At 42.0% G+C, this 24474-nt stretch overlaps 1 protein-coding gene across 4 annotated transcripts in view; it reads left to right on the top strand.

Annotated features, from left to right (window-relative positions):
- Egfr (epidermal growth factor receptor) overlaps window positions 1–24474 on the top strand; it is a 56171-nt gene that overhangs the window by 15770 nt on the left and 15927 nt on the right. For 3 of the 4 annotated variants that reach the window (XM_035453306.1, XM_035453303.1, XM_035453304.1), the window contains 9 exons: window positions 727–926; window positions 2686–2818; window positions 5296–5386; window positions 7444–7601; window positions 11262–11297; window positions 14371–14512; window positions 15665–15787; window positions 17435–17533; window positions 21113–21298. In XM_035453306.1, coding sequence (XP_035309197.1) covers window positions 727–926; window positions 2686–2818; window positions 5296–5386; window positions 7444–7601; window positions 11262–11297; window positions 14371–14512; window positions 15665–15787; window positions 17435–17533; window positions 21113–21298 — 1168 coding nt within the window. Of the gene's footprint in view, window positions 1–726; window positions 927–2685; window positions 2819–5295; window positions 5387–7443; window positions 7602–11261; window positions 11298–11452; window positions 11459–14370; window positions 14513–15664; window positions 15788–17434; window positions 17534–21112; window positions 21299–24474 lie in introns of all 4 variants that reach the window. The other variant, XM_035453305.1, reaches the window with a different exon arrangement.

Below are 24474 nucleotides of genomic sequence, written 5' to 3'. Positions count from 1 at the left end.
CTAGCATTGGGAGCAGGGGCTGTCTCTGACTCTGTTGCCTGCTTTAGGGACCCTTTCCTCCTATGGGATCGGATCACTTCATCTAGCCTTAATATGAGGGGAGTTGCCTAGTCTCACTATAACTTGATATACCATGGCTGGCTGATATCCATGGGAGGCCTGCCCTTTTCTGAAGAGAAACAAACGAGAAAGAGCGGATGGGGAAAGGGGATTTGGAGGAGAGGAGGTAGGAGAATTAAGGTAGGGATTCAAAAATAAACAAAAACCTCTGCCTCTATAAAAGACACATATTTAACTTATATAGTATTTGTAGTACCATGGTACCATATAGTGCAGTGGTATGACAGATATTCACTCAATAAACATGACCGGATAACACTGGATAGATGGACAGACAAACAAACTTACTTAAAGAACATTTAGGTGTTCCTGATTTCTAGGAAAACTCTAAATACAGTAAATGAAATGACATGAGGCCAATGACTCAGTCCTCCAGTTTACCCAATGTTAAAGATAATAAATGGATGAGAAACCGGCTTTTCCTTGAAGAAACTTAAAAAGCACTTGCATTTTTTAAAAGTTGTGATTCATATTTTTCACAGAATTATTAGTAATAATTGTAACATGGTTTTCAGGAAACCTAAGTGGCCCAGAAAAACAAAATTTGAGGGTGGCATGTTGTTTTCACTATCATGTACAATGCAATTTTTCTTCTCCCCCATTTAGTGGTCAATTTTCTCTTGCGGTCGTTGGCCTAAACATAACATCATTGGGATTGCGTTCCCTCAAGGAAATAAGTGATGGAGATGTGGTCATTTCTGGAAACCGAAATTTGTGCTACGCAAATACAATAAACTGGAAAAAACTCTTTGGGACTTCTAATCAGAAAACCAAAATCATGAACAACAGAGCCCCGAATGACTGCAGTAAGTAGCTGGTCCTGTCTCACCTGTGCAGACGGTTCCTCAAGTAATTTGTTGTAGAAAGAATGCCAAAGAGGTCCGTGGCTCCTGCTCACTGTTCTTATCCAGGTCTACAGTGTGCTGGAGGGAAAAGTGGACATGGGATATGAAAAATGTGTAGTTCAGTAGGGGAAAGGGCAGAATTTAAAGTTGCAAGTAAGTCAGATGCTGAGAATACAATCAAAACTGCAAAGAGATGAACCCTTAAAGAGAAGTCCTGTACTCTACACTGGGACAATAAGAAAAAGGGCCCTGAGGGCATGCCCCACCAGCCAAAGGGATAGTCATCCTTTTGAAAGAAGAGAGTCGAAATGGAGAATCCTGCTGAAGAGATTTCCTGATTCCAGAGGCCAGGCTACATCTTTAGCCACTGAAATAGGCAGCGTCATGCACATGGTACTGGCTTTGTACACATGAAAGATTCAAGACTGAAGGGGCCAAGGAAGCTTGTGCCAAAGCTACAAGAAACCAGTCAAGCCAGCCAGTATGTGGCAGGATTGAAGTCCCTTAAAGGAGGCCTGGAGAGGCCACCCATTCGAACCCATAAAGATTAAGCTTAAATTACAGTGGAAACTCCAGGATTTCAGAGATGTCGTCAGAATAGGATGTCTGCCGGGGGGAGAAGCGGCAGTCTTGGAATAGAGCAGGCCAAAGTGGGATATTTTTCGCACACACACACACACACACACACACACACACACACACACACACGGTGGCATACACATCCCCTACATAAAATGAAATGATAATGTAGTTTTTTAAAGACTTAAGAAGATGTAATGAACACATTTTGCATTATAATATGTTCATAATCTTCTGTGATCTGGGAGCAAGGGTGAGAAGTGGGGGGATGATGTGGCTTGAGTATGTTCCCATAAGGCTTGTGTGTTTGAACACTTGGCCTCGTGCTTCTGCCACTATGATGGACAGTATTTCCTTCTTAAACTGTTAGCCAAAGTAAACCCTTCCCCTCTTCAGTTGTTTCTTGTTAGATATGTGCTCATATCAATGAGTCATGTAATATATGCGCTGAGATCCACAATCCTAAACATCTGTAATTTAAAGAACAAAATGTGCTCTCCGTTATGTTAAATTTTAACCAAAGAGCTCTGTATTACTTCAGTCTTTGACCACTGTAGCCAAATACACTTGCACACAGGTGTCCACAGATACACATCAAAGAATGTATGACATTTCACAGGTATATTCCCAGCTCTAGTTTAAAACACTAAGTTAAATAAGCTTTTGAAGCTGACAAATGCTCCTAGATTCGTGGCAAGACTCTAAACACTGGCAAAGGTAATGCTGAGTAGCAGAGATCCTCTGGCCCAGCTGGGCTTTGAGAACTTGCCCGGTTTATTTTAATCACCTTTGACTTTGGCTTCCTCATTCACACGTGGTGATGGTTCCAGTACCATGGTGTTCCTCAGTGACACCAAATCCTTCCTGTATGTGAAGCTCTTGGCATGGTACCCAATACACAGCAAGCAGCTACAACCTTGCCTGCCATTTCTGTCAGCTGTGGCATCTATCATCAAAACCTCCCCAGAGTCAGGGTCAAGCTGCTCTGAACACCACAGAGAACAAAGGCCATGGTACCCTACTCTCTTCAGAACCCCAGGGTGTCTGTGAAGAGCACACAGCCACTCAGAAATGTGTCACCTCTTCTGACTCCTCCTGTTACTATTCTATAAGTGACCTGTGACTCACTGTGTCTTCTCAGAGGCCACAGGCCATGTGTGTAATTCTCTATGCTCCCCGGAAGGCTGCTGGGGCCCTTCGCCCAGGGACTGTGTCTCCTGCCAGAATGTCAGCAGAGGCAGAGAGTGTGTGGAGAAGTGTAACGTCCTGGAGGGGTGAGACACTGTTCTTTCAGCCTTTGTCTAGCTAAGAAATAAGCTACCACACTGTTTTTACAGCTTTGTACTTATTCAAGTTAATTCTTTTCTTTCTCTCTTGTTCTTGATATTATCTTTGTTTATTCTATGTTCATTGTTTTGGAAACGTGTTCATCACATTAGAAAGTAAGTTTTTCATTATTCTTCAATGTACCTGATAATCTGCCATATCTCTTTTCCTGAAAATACTTTAAATTTTCATTGTACAGTAATTTCTCAAGATAGAACAGACACAGTGGTTAATATAACCAAGAAAGTGTGGACATTTGGCCTTTTCTCTCCAGTCCACTGTTTCCGTTGTATTAAGATATATCAACACAGAATATTTCCTGATCAATTTTAGTTTTATGTACCCCTCACACAGACTGATCATTGAGTGGTGCAAATTATTTTTAATACAACTAGGGACAAAAAAGTAATTCATATATTTGCTTAATTTAATAGTAATCAATTAATCGGACAATGTTTGTATGCAATGAGAATTTCAATATTAGGGTAAAGTTTTACATGAATACTGGTAATGACTAAAATAAAGTACTTGGAAAATTAAATTGAAGGATAGAAGGGGCAATTTTTTTAAATTTAAGGTAATAAGGAAAACTATGGTGGAGAGGAGACTTGTGAGTTTCAGGCAGTGCTGGGGAAGCTTCCATCCTGTTTCACTAACAGGGTGTGGACCACAGTTTCTACCCAGAAATATTCCAGAGCTGGATGGAAAGACAATTTTGATTGGGTAAGAATTTCTTCATGGGCTTAGGGCAAACAGCTGTTCAAACTGCTGTTTGAACATCATTTAAGAAGCACCAGCACACACACACACACACACACACACACACACACACACACACACACACACACACAAAGCCAGGCATTGGTGGTGCACGCCTTTAATCCCAGCACTTGGGAGGCAGAGGCAGGCAGATCTCTGTGAATTCGAGGCTAGCCTGGTCTCCAGAGCAAGTGCCAGGATAGCAGGATAGGCTCCAAAGCTACACAGAGAAACACTGTTTCGAAAAACCAAAAAAAAAAAAAAAAAAAAAAACCTCCAGCTATAAACAGGCATTCATAGTTTCAGCTTTCTAATCTCCTCATCATACCCAGAGGCCCTGGGCTCTTAGTGTGAGATGCCTGATGGCCTGCAGCTCCGCATCACTCTTCAAACCTGGGCCCTTCCACAGGAGGTAACACAAAGACAAAGCTCAGAAAATCGACACTGTGGGTTTTTTCACGACTAGTCAGTAAGCTGTGGTCCCTTTGTTCTGTTAACATAGGAACAGTGAAATGACAAGGGGAAAACAATCCAATGCTAGTCATTGTCTTTCTTTGTACACTTCACAGTTTGACAGCACTGCATAGTGGCAAACAGGCAGGCAGGGACAGGTGCACATGACACCCTTAACTGTTACAAGCCTTGTTCATTACTTGATTAGTAAGACCCTGAGCTTCACAAATATTTTAGAGTCCTTATGTAGTCTGTGGTGTGGGACCCTTAAGTGTTATAGTATGTGCTTAGGCCTAGCACACTGGGATTCTCTAGCCCATAGTAGCAGTTGGTGCAGCTTCAAGAAGGACGTCAGTATCCTTTGAGGTGATAACTGTTAAAAATTCTTGAGCTCTGGATGTCTGAGACCCCTTGGCTCTAGAATCTTGGCAGTACTTTGGAATTCTTTCAGCAACCAGGACCTGCTGTTTCTTTTTTCCTGCTCTTTTCAGTAGTGTATCCTTCAAACTCAGTTCACCATCCTCTTCACACCATCTTCGGCCCCTCTCAAGCTGCCCAGCCTCCTCCTTTTTACCCGCCAAGCAGCCGGCCAAGTGCTACTTCTGCAGCTCAGCCTGATGACTGCTTGCTATTCCTGCTGCTCCGCAGCCCCTTGCATCCCTCTTTCTGTCCCTGCTGCTTCTATCTACATGCTGCCAGCTCAGCTTGAACTCCCTAAAAGCAGTCAAAGGAAAGGCTGCCTGGGAGGAGTCTGTGGTTGGATTAGTGTATCTAATGTTGCAATACCAAGAGAGGCAGCACACAGGAAGGTGTTTTTCAGAGGCTCTGGAAATGAACAAACTTGAATGTCCCTTTCCTGTTCCTTAGTCTTAGTAACCATTTCTTTCCAGCTTAAATATCCATGAGTTTGGTCTTAGAGGGAAGGGATGGCTCGCAAAGATGTTTTTCATATTTGGCTTTCTTGCCTGACATTCAAAAACTAAGCCTGTAGGAAAATGTCAGCAAAGTACTCTGATTATAAATGAAGCTGTCTGTGAGGTGACCTAAGGCTCTGTTGGTGACCTCAGCATATTATATTTCAGGTCAGTCCCAGAATTCTGACCCTTTGCCCTTAAGGTGCTTTTGTATTTCTGGCATAGGTCATTTGTGTTACTTGAAATAGTTACAGCCACTCAGGGTATGGCATGCTCAGTTCACTGTGTTCTTCTACCAGGGAGCCAAGGGAGTTTGTGGAGAATTCCGAGTGCATCCAGTGCCATCCAGAATGTCTGCCCCAGGACATGAACATCACCTGCACAGGCCGGGTAAGGAACTCTACTCTGTCGTCTACCCTGCTTTGTGGGAAAGCCTTCACAGAAGCAGCAGCCGTAGCAGCAGCAGCAGCCACAGAAGGAACAGCAATAATCCAAGCCACCCACAGTAGGAAAGGTGGCTCTGCAAACCCTTTCCAGGGAAAAGATGCGCAGGATCCAAGCCAACCCTAATAGGAAAGATGGCTATGCAAACCCTTTTCCACGGAAGAGGTGCTCAGGATCTGATCCATAAAGTAGCTAAAGGTGCCTCACACCTGCTTTGTCCAGTATCCCACAACCATTTCACCATGGCCACCATCCCCCCACCACTGTACCACAGGCCATCCTGTGTTAGCCTTGAACACTGCCAGGCAGCTTTCCAAGCTTCTGTCATCTGCCATAATCTCCTCATTTTAAACTAACACCACCAAAGTATTGTTAAATAAATTAAAGTTACACTATTTTAAAAGAAATCCCAGCAATTTTTAAAAAATTTTTGGCTATTTACACACACTCTAGCAAACTCCTAAGGTGTGTGAGTGAGAATTCACATTTCTCTGACATGAATATGCTGTTCATACCTGATACTAGGCTCTGTTGGGGCTCTGTTTCAGTGTGAGTTCCAGAAGCAAAATCTATATCTCATCGAAACATGTTTCAGAGGTTGTCCATCAATCAAGCAGAGTGTAACAGAACTGAGTTAGGAAATCTAGACTGTCAGCATGACTGGTTACAAAGTAAGCCCTTGGTCTGCAGGCTTACATGACATTGGATTGAATTTTCATTGCTACAGTGAAATAGTTGCTGCTTTTGCTTTGGGTTCCAGCTGCTCTGGCTTTGAGTGTGTTCAGCCTCTGTGCAGACAAAGCTGAACGGTTCCCCGAGCCAAGGGAAAAAAGCCTTTCCTAACAGCTTTATTTCAGTCCTCTTGTGAAGTGTGAAGCATACAGCCCAGGCAGTCCCCTGCCTTCATTTCTCAGGGTTTTACAAGGACATTCCAAGTTTTACAGACAGGGTCTAACGCTACACATTCACAGTCCATTCTGCAGCCAGCACGGCCATGTGCCACCTTCTTTTCCCTGGAGAAATACAAAAGAGGGTTTTTCCTTCATGTGCCTCAGCAAGTCAATGTCTGGCCTCCCTCAGTACTTTCTTTTCACTTCAAATGTGACATGCAAGAAAGATAAGGATATAAAATACATCTAGACCAATCAAGATGACTTTGACAAGTACTATGCCTACAATATCTTAAAATAATGCTAAAATACAGTGAAGAATGTAGTTTATGTTTGGGTAAAATAAATGCATTTGCTTTTTCTATGAATATCTTTATGTACTTTATACAACTTTTGCTGTACTAGAGTGGCTGAGAGTAGGAAACAAACTAACAACTATCCTTTCTTAGCAGATTACAGCATACAAATCAAATTGATTTGTATAGTTAGCAGAAAGTATATCTGAGGGCCAGCAAGATGGTAAAGGGACTTGCTGCCAAACTTGGTGACTTTAGCTCCATCTCTGAGACTCACATGGTGGAAGGAAAGTGCTAACTCTCACAAGCTGTCTGCTCACCTCCACAGTTTCATCCACACACATACATAAATACATAATTAACTAATTAATTTAAAACATATTAAAAGAAAATAAATCTGTTTCAGGAATGTCAGGAAAACACATCTTATCATGGGCATAGTGGGCATATCACAGAACTTGTCATATATTTTAAGAACTTCTGAACTGGGGCCAGACTGATGGCTCAGTGGTTAAGTGCACTGACAGCTCTTCTAGGGGACCCAGGTTTGATTCTCAGCACCAACATGGCAGCTCACAGCCACCTGTAACTCCAGTTTCAAGAGATTTGATGCCCTCTTCTGTCATCTATGAGCACCAGGCATACAAGTAGTACACAGACATGCATGCACATATAATAATAATAATAATAATAATAATAATAACAGTAGTAGTAGTAATGGCTTTTGATTTCTCACAGTAAATATTATGAATAGAAAGTTATTTCCATTTTAAAAAAGAAAGAAAAGATCTATAAGTTTTTCTGTACCTTGGTTCAGGGACCAGACAACTGCATCAAATGTGCCCACTACATTGACGGCCCACACTGTGTCAAGACTTGCCCAGCTGGAATCATGGGGGAGAACAACACCCTGGTTTGGAAGTATGCAGATGCCAATAATGTCTGCCACCTCTGCCATCCAAACTGTACCTACGGGTAAGTGTAGCACAATCACCTATAATAGTGTGTGAAATGTCTGGAAATGTCTATAAAATTTTAGACAGTAGGTTATATTGGTTTGTATTTTAGCCAGGTCCATAATAAGCTTCAACTGTGTGGTTGTAGTGGCAGAGTGATGTTCTGATGGGTACATCTTAGACTGGTAAGAATATCACTCTGCCTCTCAGGATGTTTGTCTCAGGTAGTCTTGGTTCCTTGGCACTACATGTGCCAATAGGAGAGAGTGATGGGTACAACTGCCAAGTTGTCATCTTTTTGCCCTCTGTATACACAAGGTTTGAATGGGGATGGTGTGGTGGGGCAGGGTGGGGAAGGGTTTGGGGATATGGCTCAATCAGTAACAAGCTTTTCATTCAGTCATGTGAACCTTAGTTTGATCCCAGCACCCACATAGAAAAAGCCAGGAGTAATCACAGTACACACCTGTAACCCCAGTACTGGAAAGGCAAAGGCAAAAAGATCCCCATGGGCTCTCTGGCTATCTATTCTAGCCAAAATGTTGGTGGACTTCAGTTCAGTGAGAGATCCTGAGTCAAAAAAAAAGTTTAAAAGGAACAATTGTGTTTGAAGAATATCTGATGTTGACTTCTAGACTTCACACCATACACACACAACACACACACACACACACACACACACACACACACACACACACACACACACACACACACACAGAGTATCTCTTCCTGAGATGTTGCTCCAAAGCACCTTTTAAAAAATCTGCTAGAATAATTGAAAAAATCTGCTAGAATAGAATTGTTCTGATTCTATTCATTTGATTTACTGGAATACTATAAATTAACATTTGGATCAGATTGCACTCAGTAACCAGAACAGAATCAGAGTATTCATATGTGTATTACATATCTCATTGTATTTCTTAAAGTATTCACCCTTACTCAGATCTATTTCTCATTCTTTTTCCGGATCTCTCCAATACCAACTATATGGCTATGAGGTGTTATGTATCTAACTATATTCTTCTGTAAAATGCAATGATAAATAATTCAGCATAGATTACAGGATTTTGTAATCATGAGTTAATATCTGCAATATACTTAAAATAGTGACTACGGCAGGGTGAGCACTAATGAACAATGAACGTTAATGGTGAGAGTGGTGGTAAGGATAGTGGTGATGGCGGTGATGTGGAGAGTGGTGATGATGGTGATGTAAATGGTGCTGATGATGTGGATGATGGTGATGATGTGGTAGTGGTGGTGATATGGAAAGTGGTGGTAGTGATGTGGATAGCGGTAATAGTGGTAAGATGGTGGTGATACAGAGAGTGGTGGTGGGGACAGTGAGGACATTGGTGGTGGTGGTGGTGGTGGTGGTGGTGGTGGTTACACTGGCAATTAGGATTGTGAATGTTAGGACAATTAGTTTTCTAGGAAAACAAGCATACTACCTTTTAATATTTTATTTTAATTTCCTGTCCAAAAGTCTCAGATTGTATAAAGGGTCCAGAGTTTCCAGAATATCAAAAACAATAATAATGGAAGCCAACATTTGACATCTGATGGTGATGAGTTTCAGCGTTAGGGATAGCCTTTGTCTGAAATTCTATTTATCTTGCTAGGGAGAGTCATCTGCACTTTTAAAATTGTAGTTCTAAAAATCAGGTGTGGGTTTTGGAATTTACCGTTTCTTTGGTACTAATTTAACATTGTGCAATTTACCCTGTATGTGTATCACCACGCTGATTATATTGTACAGTTTATAACATCTTCAGAGCCTTAAGAATTACACTTTGCTCCTTTTGAACTTAGCCCATTTTTTTTTTGCACAAGCAATTTTGAAGCAGATTCTCTAAAACATTGCTGCATTAGCAGAATACAATAAATGAACATCTCCCTTTTCTCTGCTTTGGAAATAAATGTATGTGTATTCTTGTCTCTGTGAATGTGTACTATTGGCCCCAAGGGAACCCCAGAAATCACCAAGCAGGAGCAATTGTCAGTATGCATCTTGAATAACCGATAGTTTTCAAATACAGAAAGATGAAATTTGTTCATAATGTACATTAAAATTTTGTATTCGTCAGTTGGTCAGATTTTTTTTCTATTTTTTCCTAATTCTATGTCAGATGAATTTTTTAATTCATATATTTTTAAACAGTTTTGCACTTATGACCTGTATTTTATCTCAAAATAATTAACTATACAGAAGTTTGATTGATTGAAATGGATTTACTTAAAAATTATGATAAAGTGTTGATGAGGACAAGTGAAAATGAGGATAACTTTCTCTAGGTAAATATTTGTGAGTACATTACCTAGCACACTGCCACTCTAATTTTCAAAGAGAGGATAATGGCTAGTGCTTTTCCTGTTTTCATGGAGAAGGAAATAGTTTATGGAACTCAGCAATCCTCACAATTTAAGAACCACTTGTGTTAAGAGCTAGGTTATACTTAAGGACCCTACATGACTCCAAGAGCCACAGCTGTGGCCACCTTAGCATTTTCAGGGACATATATCTTTAAATTGAGCCTTATTTCATATTAAACAAAAAAGGAGTAATTTCTAGATATTTTTACCCAGATAAATTAACCAGGGTTCCACAAAAATTTGCTCGTTTTAGTTGCACTTCCCAATGCATTGGCTGTAATTGTAATTATAAACTTCTTTCAATGAAAGAAGGAAAGGAGTGGGAGACAGACTATGACAGAAGTAGATGATATGACCTCTTTGACTTTCCACCAAGAGGCAAAAGACAAGAGAGTGCATTGTCAGCTTCCCCACTGGTTCCTTAATCTTGTGATGCCCCATTCCTTCCCTTCTGCAGCATCTGTGCTGTCACTGTCCCCATTGGTCATCCTGTTACATGGGAAATGGTTTATCTTTCCCTCTGAGCTCACTGATCACAGCTTCCTGTTGACAATCAATGGCAATTGTCCAGTGTAGCTTTCAAGGGCTGCATGAAATCAAGCAGCTTGTCCAAACTGTCAATCCCCTCAGCAGGCATGGGTTCCTGGTGTTTTAAATTCAACAATAAACAGACCACCAGACATCCTATTTGAAGGAGAGTCTAACTGACACGAGAGAAGGCTTCCTATCTTTCTTTGACTATCTTTTGTGTATCTAGAATGAAACAACCAGACCCCCTGGTGTAGCCCACTGCTTATAGATGGAATGCCAGCAAGTTTGGTTTATGAATGCAGGGCCAAAGGCATTGCACACAACTTTATCTTACAGCAAAGAGAAGTCAGAGGGAAAATCCCTCAGAATCCAAGAAATGCAGAAGGTAGAGCCATTAGAACCATTTCTTGTCTTGAGTAATACAAACAGAATGTTTAGGGTGCAGTCTCCAGTCTTTGTCGTATTGTTCCCTGTCCATCCAGACATCATCTGGTGCCAGCTGTATGGCAACTATTTATGGTGTTACGTTAATGACCTGGCTGCTTTAATGAAGCACTCAAGAATATTTTCTGCCTAAATGAACAAATTTATTAATTATTATATACAATTGAATTAATGTATTAAAATGTGTTAGTAACTGCCCAATTTTGAGATCACTGTGATTACAGCTATAAAAGAGTAATTTATCACAATTGCTTTATGACAATGTGGAAAATGATTGAATGCCAATGAAGTAAAATGAAAAAGATATGTGTCTTTTTTTTCCCTACAGATGTATTGGGCCAGGTCTTCAAGGATGTGGATCAAGGTATGTACCATGACTTTGAATCTGGTAGACCTTTTGGATCTACAACCAGAAGCCATTTCTAATTTCCCACTAGCCTTTCAGTTTCTTTCAAATCCACTGGGCCAGTCACAGGTCTCTGGTTATGCCTCTACCCCTGTGTCCATTTGGTTGATCAGTGAAGGGCATATATGATGGACCATGCTAGGGACAGCTCCCTAAGAAGTTGACACTGTGGACCAACCCATTCTACATATCTGTTTCTAGCTTTGCAGATATAGCAGCTTCACTTAAGTCTTGTCTCTTCTAAAGGTCTCCTCTTTTCTTCTAAGTAGCCCAGGTGGTTGTGCCACAAACATGGTGTGAATAACTTTTTTTGTCAAATGACAAAGGTCTAACTGTGGGCATTTTCCCTTTTCTTCCTTCTTGAAACATTGTCCAGCAAAGACAATGAACTTCCTTCAACATTTTGTTTCTGATCTGTTGCCACTTTTGACAGGGATGGTGTCCTGAGAATAGTGGAATTATGTATTTCTGTTCAGACCTATTGTACAAAAGTGATATCATCAGCCAACAGTATCCAGTAAAGAATCGAGAGTGGCTACAAAATACCTGTTTGATGGTCAAGCTTATCTCTCAGTTGTGGACGTGACTACAAATATCCCTTCCCTTACCATCTCTTCCATAACTTCTTTCTATAGTGGTTGGCCCCTTCTGCCATCAAATGAAACAATAAAATAAAATAATCTTTGTCTCAGTCATGAGACCCTTCTGAATCCCATCTTCTCTCCGAGCTTCCAAGGTTACTGTATTAGCAGAGCTGCCCCTGCCTTCCTAGGCAACTTCCGTGACATTCTTATATGGTTTGCCATACAATCCCTGCCTTGAAAATAGTCAATGACCATTCTTTGTAATCATTTCTTTATTAACTGTTTTTTTTTTCTTCTGAACTGGTTACCTGCCTTTGCTACTGTGGCTTCTCATTTAACACATCCTCTGAAACAAATTAAACCTGGTATATCCCAACTTAAACTTTTATTGGTGAAAACTCATTAATTTTATTAATTGTGGGGGTGTTGGTCTATAGCTTCAGAGATGACTTGTACTCCCTGAGAAGGAAATGTATTCTATCTCATGATGTACGAATGATTCAATTAAGACAGGTCTTTGAGGACTTTGGTACCTTATCTATATGTAAATACCACTGATAACAAATCTTTGCTATTCGCTAACATTTCTACCTGGAAATAAAAATAAATGTATCAGGAACTCAAATAGAGGTAGATTCTTAAGGATAATAAACTTTCAGCCTAGCACCACCATAAAAGAAATGAAAATAATCCTTAAAATTTCTTAGTTCAGTGACTTTGATGATCCCGCATATAAGGCCTCACTCTCCCTGGAGAGTAGATGGGGAGTGGGATAGGTGAGGGGGGTTGTGCGGTGCATAGGAGGATGGGAGGGAGGGGAACTGGGATTTATATGTAAAATGAGATTTTTTTCTAGTTTAAATAAAAAAGAATTGTTGACATTAAATACTACTTAAAATTTTTTTTCTTAGTTCGGAGCTAGGAATATTAATTCAGATAGTCCTTAGTGAGTTTGTAGACAGGACTTCTGATTTTTCATCTTTCTGAAATTAGACTTGACCTTGGTAAAGCAGAGAAGTGAATGCATTCTGGAGTTTGAGGATACATTGGGGCAACACTTACAGCAAGGATGATGCTTTTTATATCTAAATCATATCAGTTTTTACTTCCATTGAGTTCATTCACATGAGGATAGCAATGAAAGTAGAGGGCCCTTTGAGAGATCTCAGTGTCTGGAAGATTTCCCAACATGGTCATGGGAAAATATCTGTTTTTTCCAATTGTATGTATGCTCTCTTAGAAAGAACAAGATACAAATTCATATAAAAAGTGGTATTTACTTCTAAAACACAAACCTACACCTCAAGTCCAGGAAACATCATGGAAAGGAGGAGGAAAGATTGTAAGAACCAGAGGACCAGGGTATCTGCTGTCTTCTGTATATGAAAGAAAGCAGCACTCTCAAAATACAACTGTCTCAACAAAACCTACACAATGACAGTACCTGCTGACATGCCAACATGGATGTAGAATTTCATAAAGCCCACCCCTAGAAAAAAAGCTAAAGGCAACTAATGGCTGCTGAAAGAGGAGGAATCCGTTTTCTCTAGAGACAAGCCCCCTGATAGGTCATCCAATTTCTGTGGTCATCCTAAACACAAATACACATGAACATATGAGAAATACTAAATGGATTCTTGGTTGTACTGTGTGTGTGTGTGTGTGTGTGTGTGTGTGTGTGTGTGTGTGTGTGTGTGTATGATTAAAGAAGAGAGCACATTAAATCACCATATTCCAGGGAGAGGGAACTAGTGCCCCTCTGTCCCTTCTGTATCCCTGCAGACCCCATTCATGAAGACCCCACTACTTCCTAATGAATTTGAGAGGGAATGGAGGGATATAGAGGGAGTTGGAGAAATGGAAGGATTAGTGATGATGCAAATACAGTATTTATGTATGAAATTCTCACAAAATAAATATTAAAAAGTGGTATTGATGTCTGGATTTTTTCAGTTCTATTTTATATGCTTTATATAATAGGCAATATATTTTCTTCATTAATAGATTATAAAAACAATTATCATAATGAGAGAAGTTCAGATGAGGCCTCAATTTTTTGTTTTGTTTTGTTTTTTTGCAAAAGGGCCTCACGATGTAGATAGCCCTGGCTGTCCTGGAATTCTCCATGCAGACCAAGCACACCTCAAACTCACAGAAATCTTCCTGCCTCTGTCTTGAGTGATGGTTTTAAAGGCATGTGCCACCAACACCTGGTCCTGTGGAGACCTCAATTCTTTTTAATGCAAAAAGGGGAGCTGACTTGGGGCAAAGAAACTAAGAATGTTGGAAACCTTGTCTTGGAATTTAACCCCCACTCCTTTCTCCTCTGGAAGCCACAGAGCATCCCAGTTTCTGAGATAATTTGTAATGTTATCTATGTATCAAAAGGTGCAGGACATCTGTGAAATACCAATCTTACCTTCTCTTGTCTCTCAACCTCATTCCAGGCCTAGGATCCCTTCCATTGCCACTGGGATCGTGGGTGGTCTCCTCTTCATAGTGGTGGTGGCCCTGGGGATTGGCCTGTTCATGCGAAGGCGCCACATTGTCCGAAAACGTACACTCCGCCGCCTGCTTCAGGAGAGAGAGGTGAGCAAGGGAGGCCTGGCTGCCTTGGGATCAGTAACATCCTCATGTCCCCCATGACCTCTATGACCTTCATGACCCTTGACTGCTGCAAAGGAGAAAAGAGCTTCCTCTGAGAACTTACAGTGTGGAATTTTATGTATTAGACTTGTTTTAGCTTTCAATCATTGTAACAAGAGCTCACAATAATCCATATAAAAAGAAGAGGTTAATTTGGCTCATGATTTTAAGAAATTCAGGTTCGAAATGGGCCTGGGGTGGGAATGCATGGTGGAGCACATTAAATCACCATATTCCAGGGAGAGGGAACTAGTGCCCCTCTGTCCCTTCTGTATCCCTGCAGACCCCATTCATGAAGACCCCACTACTTCCTAATGGCATTGTAGCCCATTTTTAACACATGATTTTTTTTAAAGACACTTGCCCAAACCATAGGAGATACATACTTGTCATTATGAATTATTTGTTGTGAAGGAAGAGCCTGAAAAATGTCCAACTATACCCAATTAGTTATATTTTGGTATATCCATTCAACAAAACATGCATGTTTTAGGCATTGTCTTTCAAAATTCAAAGCCGAGTGAAGGCCTGCCTAAAGGGTAGCTCCTGTATGTGTATATAGGAAAGTAATCAAGAAGAGAGACATTGAAATCTTATGTCGATCCTACGACTGAGATGTTGTTTGGGGGGGAATGCCACTATCCACACAAGCGGCTACTTCTGTGTGACTTGTCTATGGAATGGGTGTTAAGTCATTAGCCAACACCTGTGTCCAGCACTACATTAGAAGCCATTGTCCTTCATAAGCATAGTGCTGTTATGAGCTCCAGACATGACTCAAACAGTTATGGTTTAACATTTTTCTTGCTACTATATTTCAATTAAAACTGATTGACATAGAAACAGATATGGAACATACAGTCCTCAAACATACCTGTTTTGTTAAACACCTATATCAGAGGACCTGGGTTTCTCCTGTACGTTACTAATATCTGAGGAAAAGGTGTACATGTCTCCTTCTGAACGTGTGTGTTAAGTGATTTGTATTAAGGCATGGCCACATACTGTTAGCTGCTGACCACTCTTGCTCTGAAGGCATGTCACATATTATAGTATAAAGCTAGCAGCTCAGCTCTGCTCCCTTCTCCTTTGCAGCTTGTGGAACCTCTCACACCCAGCGGAGAAGCTCCCAACCAAGCCCTCTTGAGGATCTTAAAGGAAACAGAATTCAAAAAGATCAAAGTTTTGGGTTCCGGAGCATTTGGCACAGTGTATAAGGTAACATCCTTGGAGACAGGTCTGCGCTAGCCCTGGGAACTAGTGTTTGCCATGCTCTTCAGCCCTGTGTGGGTAAATCAGATTCCTCAGCAGTTTGGTGATTTTATCAACATTCGTCTGTTTTGCTGAAGATGTAGGAATTGCAGGTTATTGAAAGGAATTTATTTTGTTAGCACTGTGAGATCAAAAGCATGTTCATAGATGTCATTGCCCACTATAGAGGCACAGATAGGGAGTGGAATGGATAGAGACTTAGTGGCTGCATTTTTCAAACTGTCAGAATAGGCCATATAACAAATATCTCAATCTGCTTTTTCTAGGTTCACAATGTCTCATGCCAGTTAGAATTCTGAACGGTCCACACTGTCTTTATAACTAGCTGTTTAGCTTCTCTATTGCTATGATAAAACACCATGACCAAGGCAACTTACAGAAGAGTTTAGCTTGCAGTTCCAGAGGGTTAAAGTCCATAACGGCAGGGAAGCATGGCCGCAGGCTGCAGGCCTGGTGGCAGAAGCAAGGAGATGAACACTCACATCTTCCAAATGCAAGCACAAAGCACTGAGAACAAACTGGAAATGGTGTTAGAATTTTAACCTCATGTTACACCTGCAGTGGTGTGCTTGCCATACTCACAATTCCACAAACAGTGGCATCAGCAGGGAACCAACTATTCAAATATTCAAGACCACGGAGGGCATTCCTCATTCAAACCATCTCATGCAGAGATTTCCTTTTGCTCTGTCCTTATTTTTTTCAGACAGGCTCTTACTATGTATCCCAGGTAGAGCTTAAATTCAATCATCTTGCGATGGTGTCAAATGCTGGGATTACAGATGTGAGCCATTAAAGCCTTTGGAAGTTTTATATGAATGTTTGTTTTAAATAACTGGAATATAATAACATCACTTTCTCCCCTCCCATTTCTTCCTCTGCCCCTCCAAGGTACCCTTCCTCTTCTTTCTCCCTGACTCTTACTCTCAAGTTGATAGTTCCTTTTCCATTATTATTGTTAAATATGCATATATATGTGTATACACACATGTATAAATACAACCAGCTAAGTACATTTTTGTTGTTTGTGTGTATATGGCTTCAGGGCTGGTCTCTCTGCATTGGACAACCAATAACAGGGCTCATATCTGGGAGAAGCTAATTCTCCTTCTCTCAGAAGTCTATCGTTCTTTTTCTGGGCATGGGATCCCATGAAATTTTCATGCTTAGCATATCCATTAATATTTCTATATTCCCGTCTTTTTTATGTAGCCATTTCTAGAAAATATTTCACATCAGATTATCTGGTATTCTGACTTTTAACAATCTTCCTGATGCCTCCCTTTATATATTCCCGATTGATTTCTGCCTTGTGTCCAGTTATGGTTTTCTGTGATGGTCTCCATTTGCTGTAAAGAAAGACTTCTCTAATATGAAGTAGTATTTGTTAGTTTTAATCTAAAAAATTATTCAAATTCTTAGGGTCGGGTAGCTAAGAGTCTCTAAGATATTATGAATCCCAGCACTGTTGAGTTTGCAATGCAGGAGCCCTTGAGGATTGGAGTCATTAATAAAAACTCAGGTAGCTCACAAGATAACATGTTGCCTGGCATAATGATTTCTGGTTAACATCAGCCGTCTTCTTCATCTCAGGGTCTCTGGATTCCAGAAGGGGAGAAAGTGAAAATTCCTGTAGCCATCAAGGAGTTAAGAGAAGCCACATCTCCAAAAGCCAACAAGGAAATCCTTGATGTGAGTTCCTTTTTATGTCAAGCTGCCCACACTTTCTGGATCTCAGAAAGTGTCTGTTCTGCTTCCTGCCACCACAATGCTAGATTTTAAATGGTTTTAATCACCACATCATAAACATTCAGGTTTCATCTCTTCTCATCCTCCTGATACAGAAAATACAGTTCTCTCTAAGCCTCACCTTACCCCTACACCCCTAATAATGAAAGCTCGGAATTACCATACTTCTCCCAGGGCCAGTCTTGATGCTAATGTCTTAGCATGTGTTACCATAGTAACTGCAGGATGCACCCACAACACAGGTTTTACAGATGAGGAAATGGAGGCATAGACTTCTCAGATTCCTATGGCTGAGATCTGAAGTGAGCATATCTGAAAGGAGCATTCACTTTCCTTTGCTGAGTCAGCTTGTCTTTGCAACGACTTTTTATAAAGATGCCAGAGATCAACAATGGGAAGCCTACTAGACTGTTGCTCCACCTTCTGAGCCCTCTTCCAACTAATTTAAACATTGTCTCCCTTGTTGCTGACCGTCACTTTCTGGAGACTTTAGGACGTTCGATGAGAGCATCTTCTTGCTTTGAATTCTACCAAATTTCCCCCCACTTCTCCTATCCTTCTTAGCTCATGATAGGGTTGAACCCAACTGTAAAGGGGCTAACAAAAAGAAACCATCTTGGAATTGGACAGAGGCCACTTCAGCACTGTTAGAGCTTCCAATAGGGTGTTGAAAAAGACTCTTATCCTGAGACAGAAGGTTGAAAAGAGGAGAGGGAAGCTTAGGGAAACCCACGCTGCCCATTTCTGTGAAAGATGATACATGAATGCAGTGTCATAGAAAATCATGCATGCTGGCAGCACACCTGTCAAGCAAAATCATCTTTCATTTTAAAGCTTATGGATCAGTGCCAAGTCTTATTCATATAACCATGAGGACAAGCAGACAGCAACTTGAAAAGGCTTTTTACTTACAGTCTATCACTTACACTTGTTAAAAAGAAAATCATTTAGTCAACCTTGGTTCCTTAGCTAGTGCTTTAATTCATTATGGATGTACTAATAAACTACACCAATAATTTGGATTTGAGCAGTGTTTATAGGTAAGAATATACGGACTGTTTACACTTTGGAAATATTCTGAATGACAGCTATGGTCCACAAAGGAGACAGAAGATCTTCTTGAGCGTGGGGGGACTTGGAGGTGAATGTGGTGCAGGCATAAAAGTCAAGTGCACCCCTCATCTGCAGGCCCCTGCTCCACTCCTGCTCCTTGACCCCTCTCTCATGTGCTTCTGCCCTTACCTTTGCATCTTCGTTTTTGTCACTCTAGATCTTCTCCTTGTGTGCCAGCTGTTGTGGCTGTGGCAGCTAGTACATGATGACCTTGAGGCCTTCTGGGTTGCTTGTCATGAGGTTGCATCTGCCAGACACTCAGAATGTCTTCTGTGCAGGCCCACGTGCTGTTGCTGGATGGCACAGTGAGGGAGAGGGCACTGAGAAACTGGTTTCTGCTGAAAGAAGCAAGGCCTGCAGTTCGAAGGCCAATTTCAACAGGGCTCTAAGCATAACATCAGTCAGCATTTCCACAGCAACAGCCCACAGTAAATGTACTTTTTAAAGACTGACATGCACTTAGAAATGGTTCCAGTTACTCCACACTCTGTTGGTTCTAGCTCCCGTGCCATAGGGTTTTTAATAATATAATCAAATGGTAAAGATTTCTAAATGTCAGGAGTTCCCTACCCTTTCCCTTTTCTTAAAAACAGTTGTGTGTATGTGAGTATGTATATGCATGAGCACACGCATGCACACTCATGAGCTCATATACATGTGAACATGATATGGGAATGCCCTGAGATGTATGTTTCACGGCACGTGTGCAGAGATCAGAGGATGACTTGTGTAGTTGGTTCTCTCCTTGTGTCTCTACACAGGCCATGGCCTCCAGGAACCATACTTGGGGCATCAGGGTTCCACAGCTAGCACGATTACATGCTGAACCATCTCGAAGACCCGCTACCATTCATTTTTAACTTCAGACTTATGCTTCTCAAGGAATGTAGCATCTCATGGAACCCTTTGCCCTCGTTCATAACACAAATAATTCAGAGATGAGTGAGACAGCAAGGAAGGATCAAAATTTCATATCAGCAATAGAGACAAACAATGGCTTTTCAGGGTCACCGAAGCCTCAGGGACAGACCCACCACCCTGCAGTGAGACTGGGACAGAAGCCATCAGGATCTCCCCTGTGAGTGCTGCCTGCTTGCAGCTGGTTCAGAGACTGTTGTGGGATACCAGGCATATTTGCTGCGGTCACAATGCACCTTCCCGACTTCCAACGTAAACAGAAGAACAAAGCTCACTTTAACGTGCACACACGACTACACAACACTCCCATTGTGCTGGGTGTGGGCAGGAAGTGACAGCCCAGTTCTGTTTGTCTATCACATTTTAGCAGGACCAACTGGCAGGGCTCCAGACTCTGTGTGGCCTGACACCCACGCCCCCTGCTCTGTTTCTGTCCCAGTCATGGTCAGCCTATGGCAGTTGAGCTTCTCAAACTTCTCCACTTTGCAGATGTTTTTCTCCCCCTCTAAAATGAATACAATATGTGCCCAAATCTCAAACACATCTTGAGAAAATAGGCACAGCCAGAGGGTTTCTGACTGTTATGATTGTACAGCTTCCCAGACCCAGAGGAGAGATGTGATTCGTGCTTTTCTGGCAATCCCACGGCCTAATAATTTTTCCATATTCTTTCCAGTTTAAATTTAGGCCAGGCAATGGAAAGGGAATGTAAAACAGATTTATATACTGTAGCATACGTGAGTGAGTGTGTTGGGGTATGTGTGTGTGAGTATGTATGTGAGTGTAAGTAAGTAAGCATATGTGGATGTGTATATGAGCATCTCGGACGCATGAATATCCATTTCAGAGGCTGGAACTGGTACACTGAAAGCGTTTCTCCAGTTGATCTTTGTAGGGGTGTGGTGGGCAGATTTCCTGACCCAAATGCTTTCCCACCATTTAGTCTGAGTCAAGTCTGCTGTGTTGAGAGAGGAGAACTTCCTTTAGACTGCCTTCTGGCTCGGGGATGTCCTCTGCAAAATAGGGTCTCTACAATACCTGTGACCAGGGCTGCTGATGAAATGAGCAAGTCATTGTCCAGGACATACTGGGATTCAAGCTTGGACCCCACAAAGCCCAAACAGCATCATTAGCCTCAAGGTGTAGAGTGGAGGGTCATCTCAAGGAAGCTGCTAGCGTTTGCTAAACTCTGACGTAGCAGGGTGACTCAGATTCCTTTTCTTCAATGCTTTTGTTAACAGCAAATTCCATTTGGGTCTTTCCTTGTCAATCAGACCTCCAACATGCAACACCTAGAGAGAGTCTGCCTCCCTCAGTATAGTGGCATTTCATGGTATCACATACATGTCCCTGACACTGGTGTGTACAGAGTGCATAGTTTGAAACTGAAAACAAAGTCATCCCTTTTTATCTGGAAAGGGATCCATGTGCCTCTCCTGTCAGCCACTGCCAGGGAGCAATTGTAATACATCCATTGTCTTTGCCTTATAGGAAGCCTACGTGATGGCCAGTGTGGACAACCCTCATGTATGCCGCCTCCTGGGCATCTGCCTGACCTCCACTGTCCAGCTCATCACACAGCTGATGCCCTATGGCTGCCTCCTGGACTATGTACGAGAGCACAAGGACAACATTGGCTCCCAGTACCTACTCAACTGGTGTGTGCAGATTGCAAAGGTAAGCACTAGGGGAGCTCTGCCTACTGGGATAGATGAGGAGCCAGTGGCAGGCTTAAGGAAGCTGGATCAATGTTTCCATATAATACAAAGCACCTTGACTTGCTGTACTCTGCCCTGGTCTTCCAGGAGTGACAGTATCATTATTAGCAGCACACAGAAAGGTACTCTGGCTTTCTGTGGTGGCACGTGCCTTTAATCCCAGAACTTAGGAGGCAGAGGCATGCAGATCTCAGTGAGTTCTAGTCCAGCCTGGTCTACAGAGCAAGTTCCAGGACAGCCATGGCTGTTTTGCAAAGAAATCCATCTCTAAATAGCAACAACAAAAATGGAGATGGTTTGGAAATGTGGACAGGTGGGCAGGCAACTGGTATGTATGTCTGAAGAGACCAGTGGGAAGGCTACTTCAGCCTTCCCCATCACAGGCATACTCCAAAGCCAGAGAGTGGCTGAGGGAGCACACATCCCCTCCACCCCTGTGGACTGAAGATGAGCACAGAGAAACAGACCAAATATTTAACTCTCCATGGGCCTCTAAAGGATTCAAACTTTCATCACAAATTTCTCCCATCTTAACCTCAGCCCTGTGTCATTTTGGCACCAAACTTGGAAAGTTTGGTTTGTTTTCTAGCAGTAATAGCACATTTTTACTTGGTTGAATTAAAGGAATTTGTGGTAAAGTCTAGTCTCTGAGTATATGTCACCACCCCCATCCTCTTCAGACAGCTGAGTAGTTGTTGAAGGATGTGCAAGGGACCACAGAGCAGAGGCACATAGGCTCCCAGATCTGGGCCATTTCTTATTGTCTACGGTCCATGCTCAAGACGGCAGTTGCTCCTGGTATATAGGAATGTATGTGCTGAACGTGCCTCACCCATCTATGGACACATAGGTTCATGAACATGTGACATGACAAGACCTACTCTTTCTGAAAGCTGTGGCATAGGATGAGGCCTACTCCTTGGTATGAAACTCTGAGTCATGATGGAAAAACATTAAGCCCCTCCCTATTGATCCAGAATGCAATATGTCTTTTATATTCCTGTGCCATCTGAGATATCTCAGACACAATATGGAAAGTCTGGACCACCCATTCCTCTCCAGCTAGGATGATCATAGGCTTTGGTTGCTGCCATTGCCCACTCTATAGTGCTCTGAGCAGAATAAAGAAGTGATGACTATTAGAGAATAGTTCTATAGTAGGGTCCTATGTGCCTGAGTAGCTGTGGATTCCTGTTGCTGCCAAACACTTGTTACTTGTGAGTGGTTGTTTCTTTGTATTACCATGATAAAGTCCTACAGATTTGGTGTCGTATCATAGCAAAAGCTTATCCCCTCATATTTTTGGAGGCCAGCAGTCCAACCTCAGGATTTCCGAGAGGCACTGGCTTTAAAGACTCTTGGGAGGCTGGTAGTTGCTTCTCTGAGCCTCTGGTGTCCCCAGCACACCTTAGCCTGTGTCAGCTTCACCGCACTCTCTGCTCCTGTCTACATCTGGCTTTTTTCCTATCTGTGTTCAGATGCCTCTTTATTTTCTTTTTTTCTTTTTTTTTCAATATTTTTTAGATTTTTTCATTTGAATTAGAAACAAGATTGTTTTGCATGCCAATCCCAGTTCCCTTCTCCCTCCTGTCTTCCCCTATCATCCCCCCAACTAAAACCCTACCTATCATATATCGTTTCTTCTATTCTTCCCCTGACTCAACCTTTCTGCTCCCTCATGACCTCTGCATCCTTCCTTTTCTTCCCTTCTCATTCTCATAGCTCCCTTCCCCTTCTTCCGGTGCTCTCAGTTTGCTCAGGGGATCGTGACCCTTTCCCCTTCTCCAGGGGACCAAGCTGGTGGCCGTTCCGCCTCCATCCACCGGCCCCTTTATTTTCACATATAGATGCAGTCACTGGACAGAACAGGTGCCAATCATTGGACTTAGGACTCATCCTAAATCCAGGTTGTTGCAGCTCAACATTTTTAAGTAATTATATTTTCAAAATTCTGTTTCCGAATAAAGATCCATTCTATAGTTCTAGAAAGAGGTGAAATTTGGGGGACACCATTCAATCTCTACCTCAGTAGCTGAGCTCCACCTAACCCAGAACAGCTTTCACTAGATGTAGAGTGGTTTCTGAAGACCTGCCCAAGTCCTCACTCCTGAACCCTGGAATTCTCTGTCTTACATTTTCCTCCAAGATTCCCTGAGGCAAGACATGATGCATTCTTTTGTCAAGCAGCCTCTTTATTTACTCTGCTTCCTTTATTTCGACATGCTGATCACTGGGAAGATGTGGTTTATTCTTGAGTTTGTGACCACTTTCCCCAGATGCATCTCCAGAATGGGGTAGGGCTACCAGAATTCTATTCTCCCTGGGGCCAGCTTCTCTTGCATGACTACTGATGCCCAGTTCATCATAGGTTCCTGGAGATTTAGCATTGCAAGCTCCACAAAAGTGGTCTTCTTAAGGATGGGCATAGCTCAGTATAGAATTCCTGCCTAACATGTGCAAGACCCTGGATTCCATTACACACACACACACACACACAGAGAGAGAGAGAGAGAGAGAGAGAGAGAGAGAGAGAGAGAGAGAGAGAGAGAGAGGGAGGGAGGGAGAGAGAGAGAGAGAGATCCTCCATGTTGGCAGATGGATCAATCAGACTGTAATGATACCATGACAAACAGAGTCTCTATGAGCTTTGCCCAAACGAAAAGAGGCTTACCACTTCAGTAAACTATAAATCCTTGATTCTGGCATTCATGAGTTGGGTAAGCTGGGCAAGCTGCTCAGTCTTCTTCAGCTGCTGAGTGCTGCTGTGTTCTGCCACCCATCTTTTTATATGGTAGGACAGAGAACAGCCAGTCTGTCACCTGCCCTGGGTTCCAGTGCACATCTGCAGCTCACTGAATGCTCCTTCTTTTTTTCTCTTTTCCCTCTGGCTAAACAAGGGCAGCAGTGGCTAAAATCAGTCTAACTATAACCTGGCATGTTGTTTGCACCAAATGTCTATTAATTTGACTTTATTTGAAAGTAGCATCTTCTGGCCCACATTTTCCTGTCTCTGATTCTGAGTATTCCTCCCTCTCTCCAAACCTTCACATTCACATGGGAAGTTTGAGTGACTTCTAAACCACCTTCTAAAAGCATGACAGAGCCTATCACAGACAGCAATTCTACATAGCATGG

The sequence above is a fragment of the Cricetulus griseus genome (genome assembly GCF_003668045.3).
Source record: "Cricetulus griseus strain 17A/GY chromosome 1 unlocalized genomic scaffold, alternate assembly CriGri-PICRH-1.0 chr1_1, whole genome shotgun sequence".
Lineage (NCBI taxonomy): Eukaryota > Metazoa > Chordata > Mammalia > Rodentia > Cricetidae > Cricetulus > Cricetulus griseus.
Note: the sequence above shows the minus strand (reverse complement) of the source record. Positions and strands in the feature narration are given on the sequence as shown.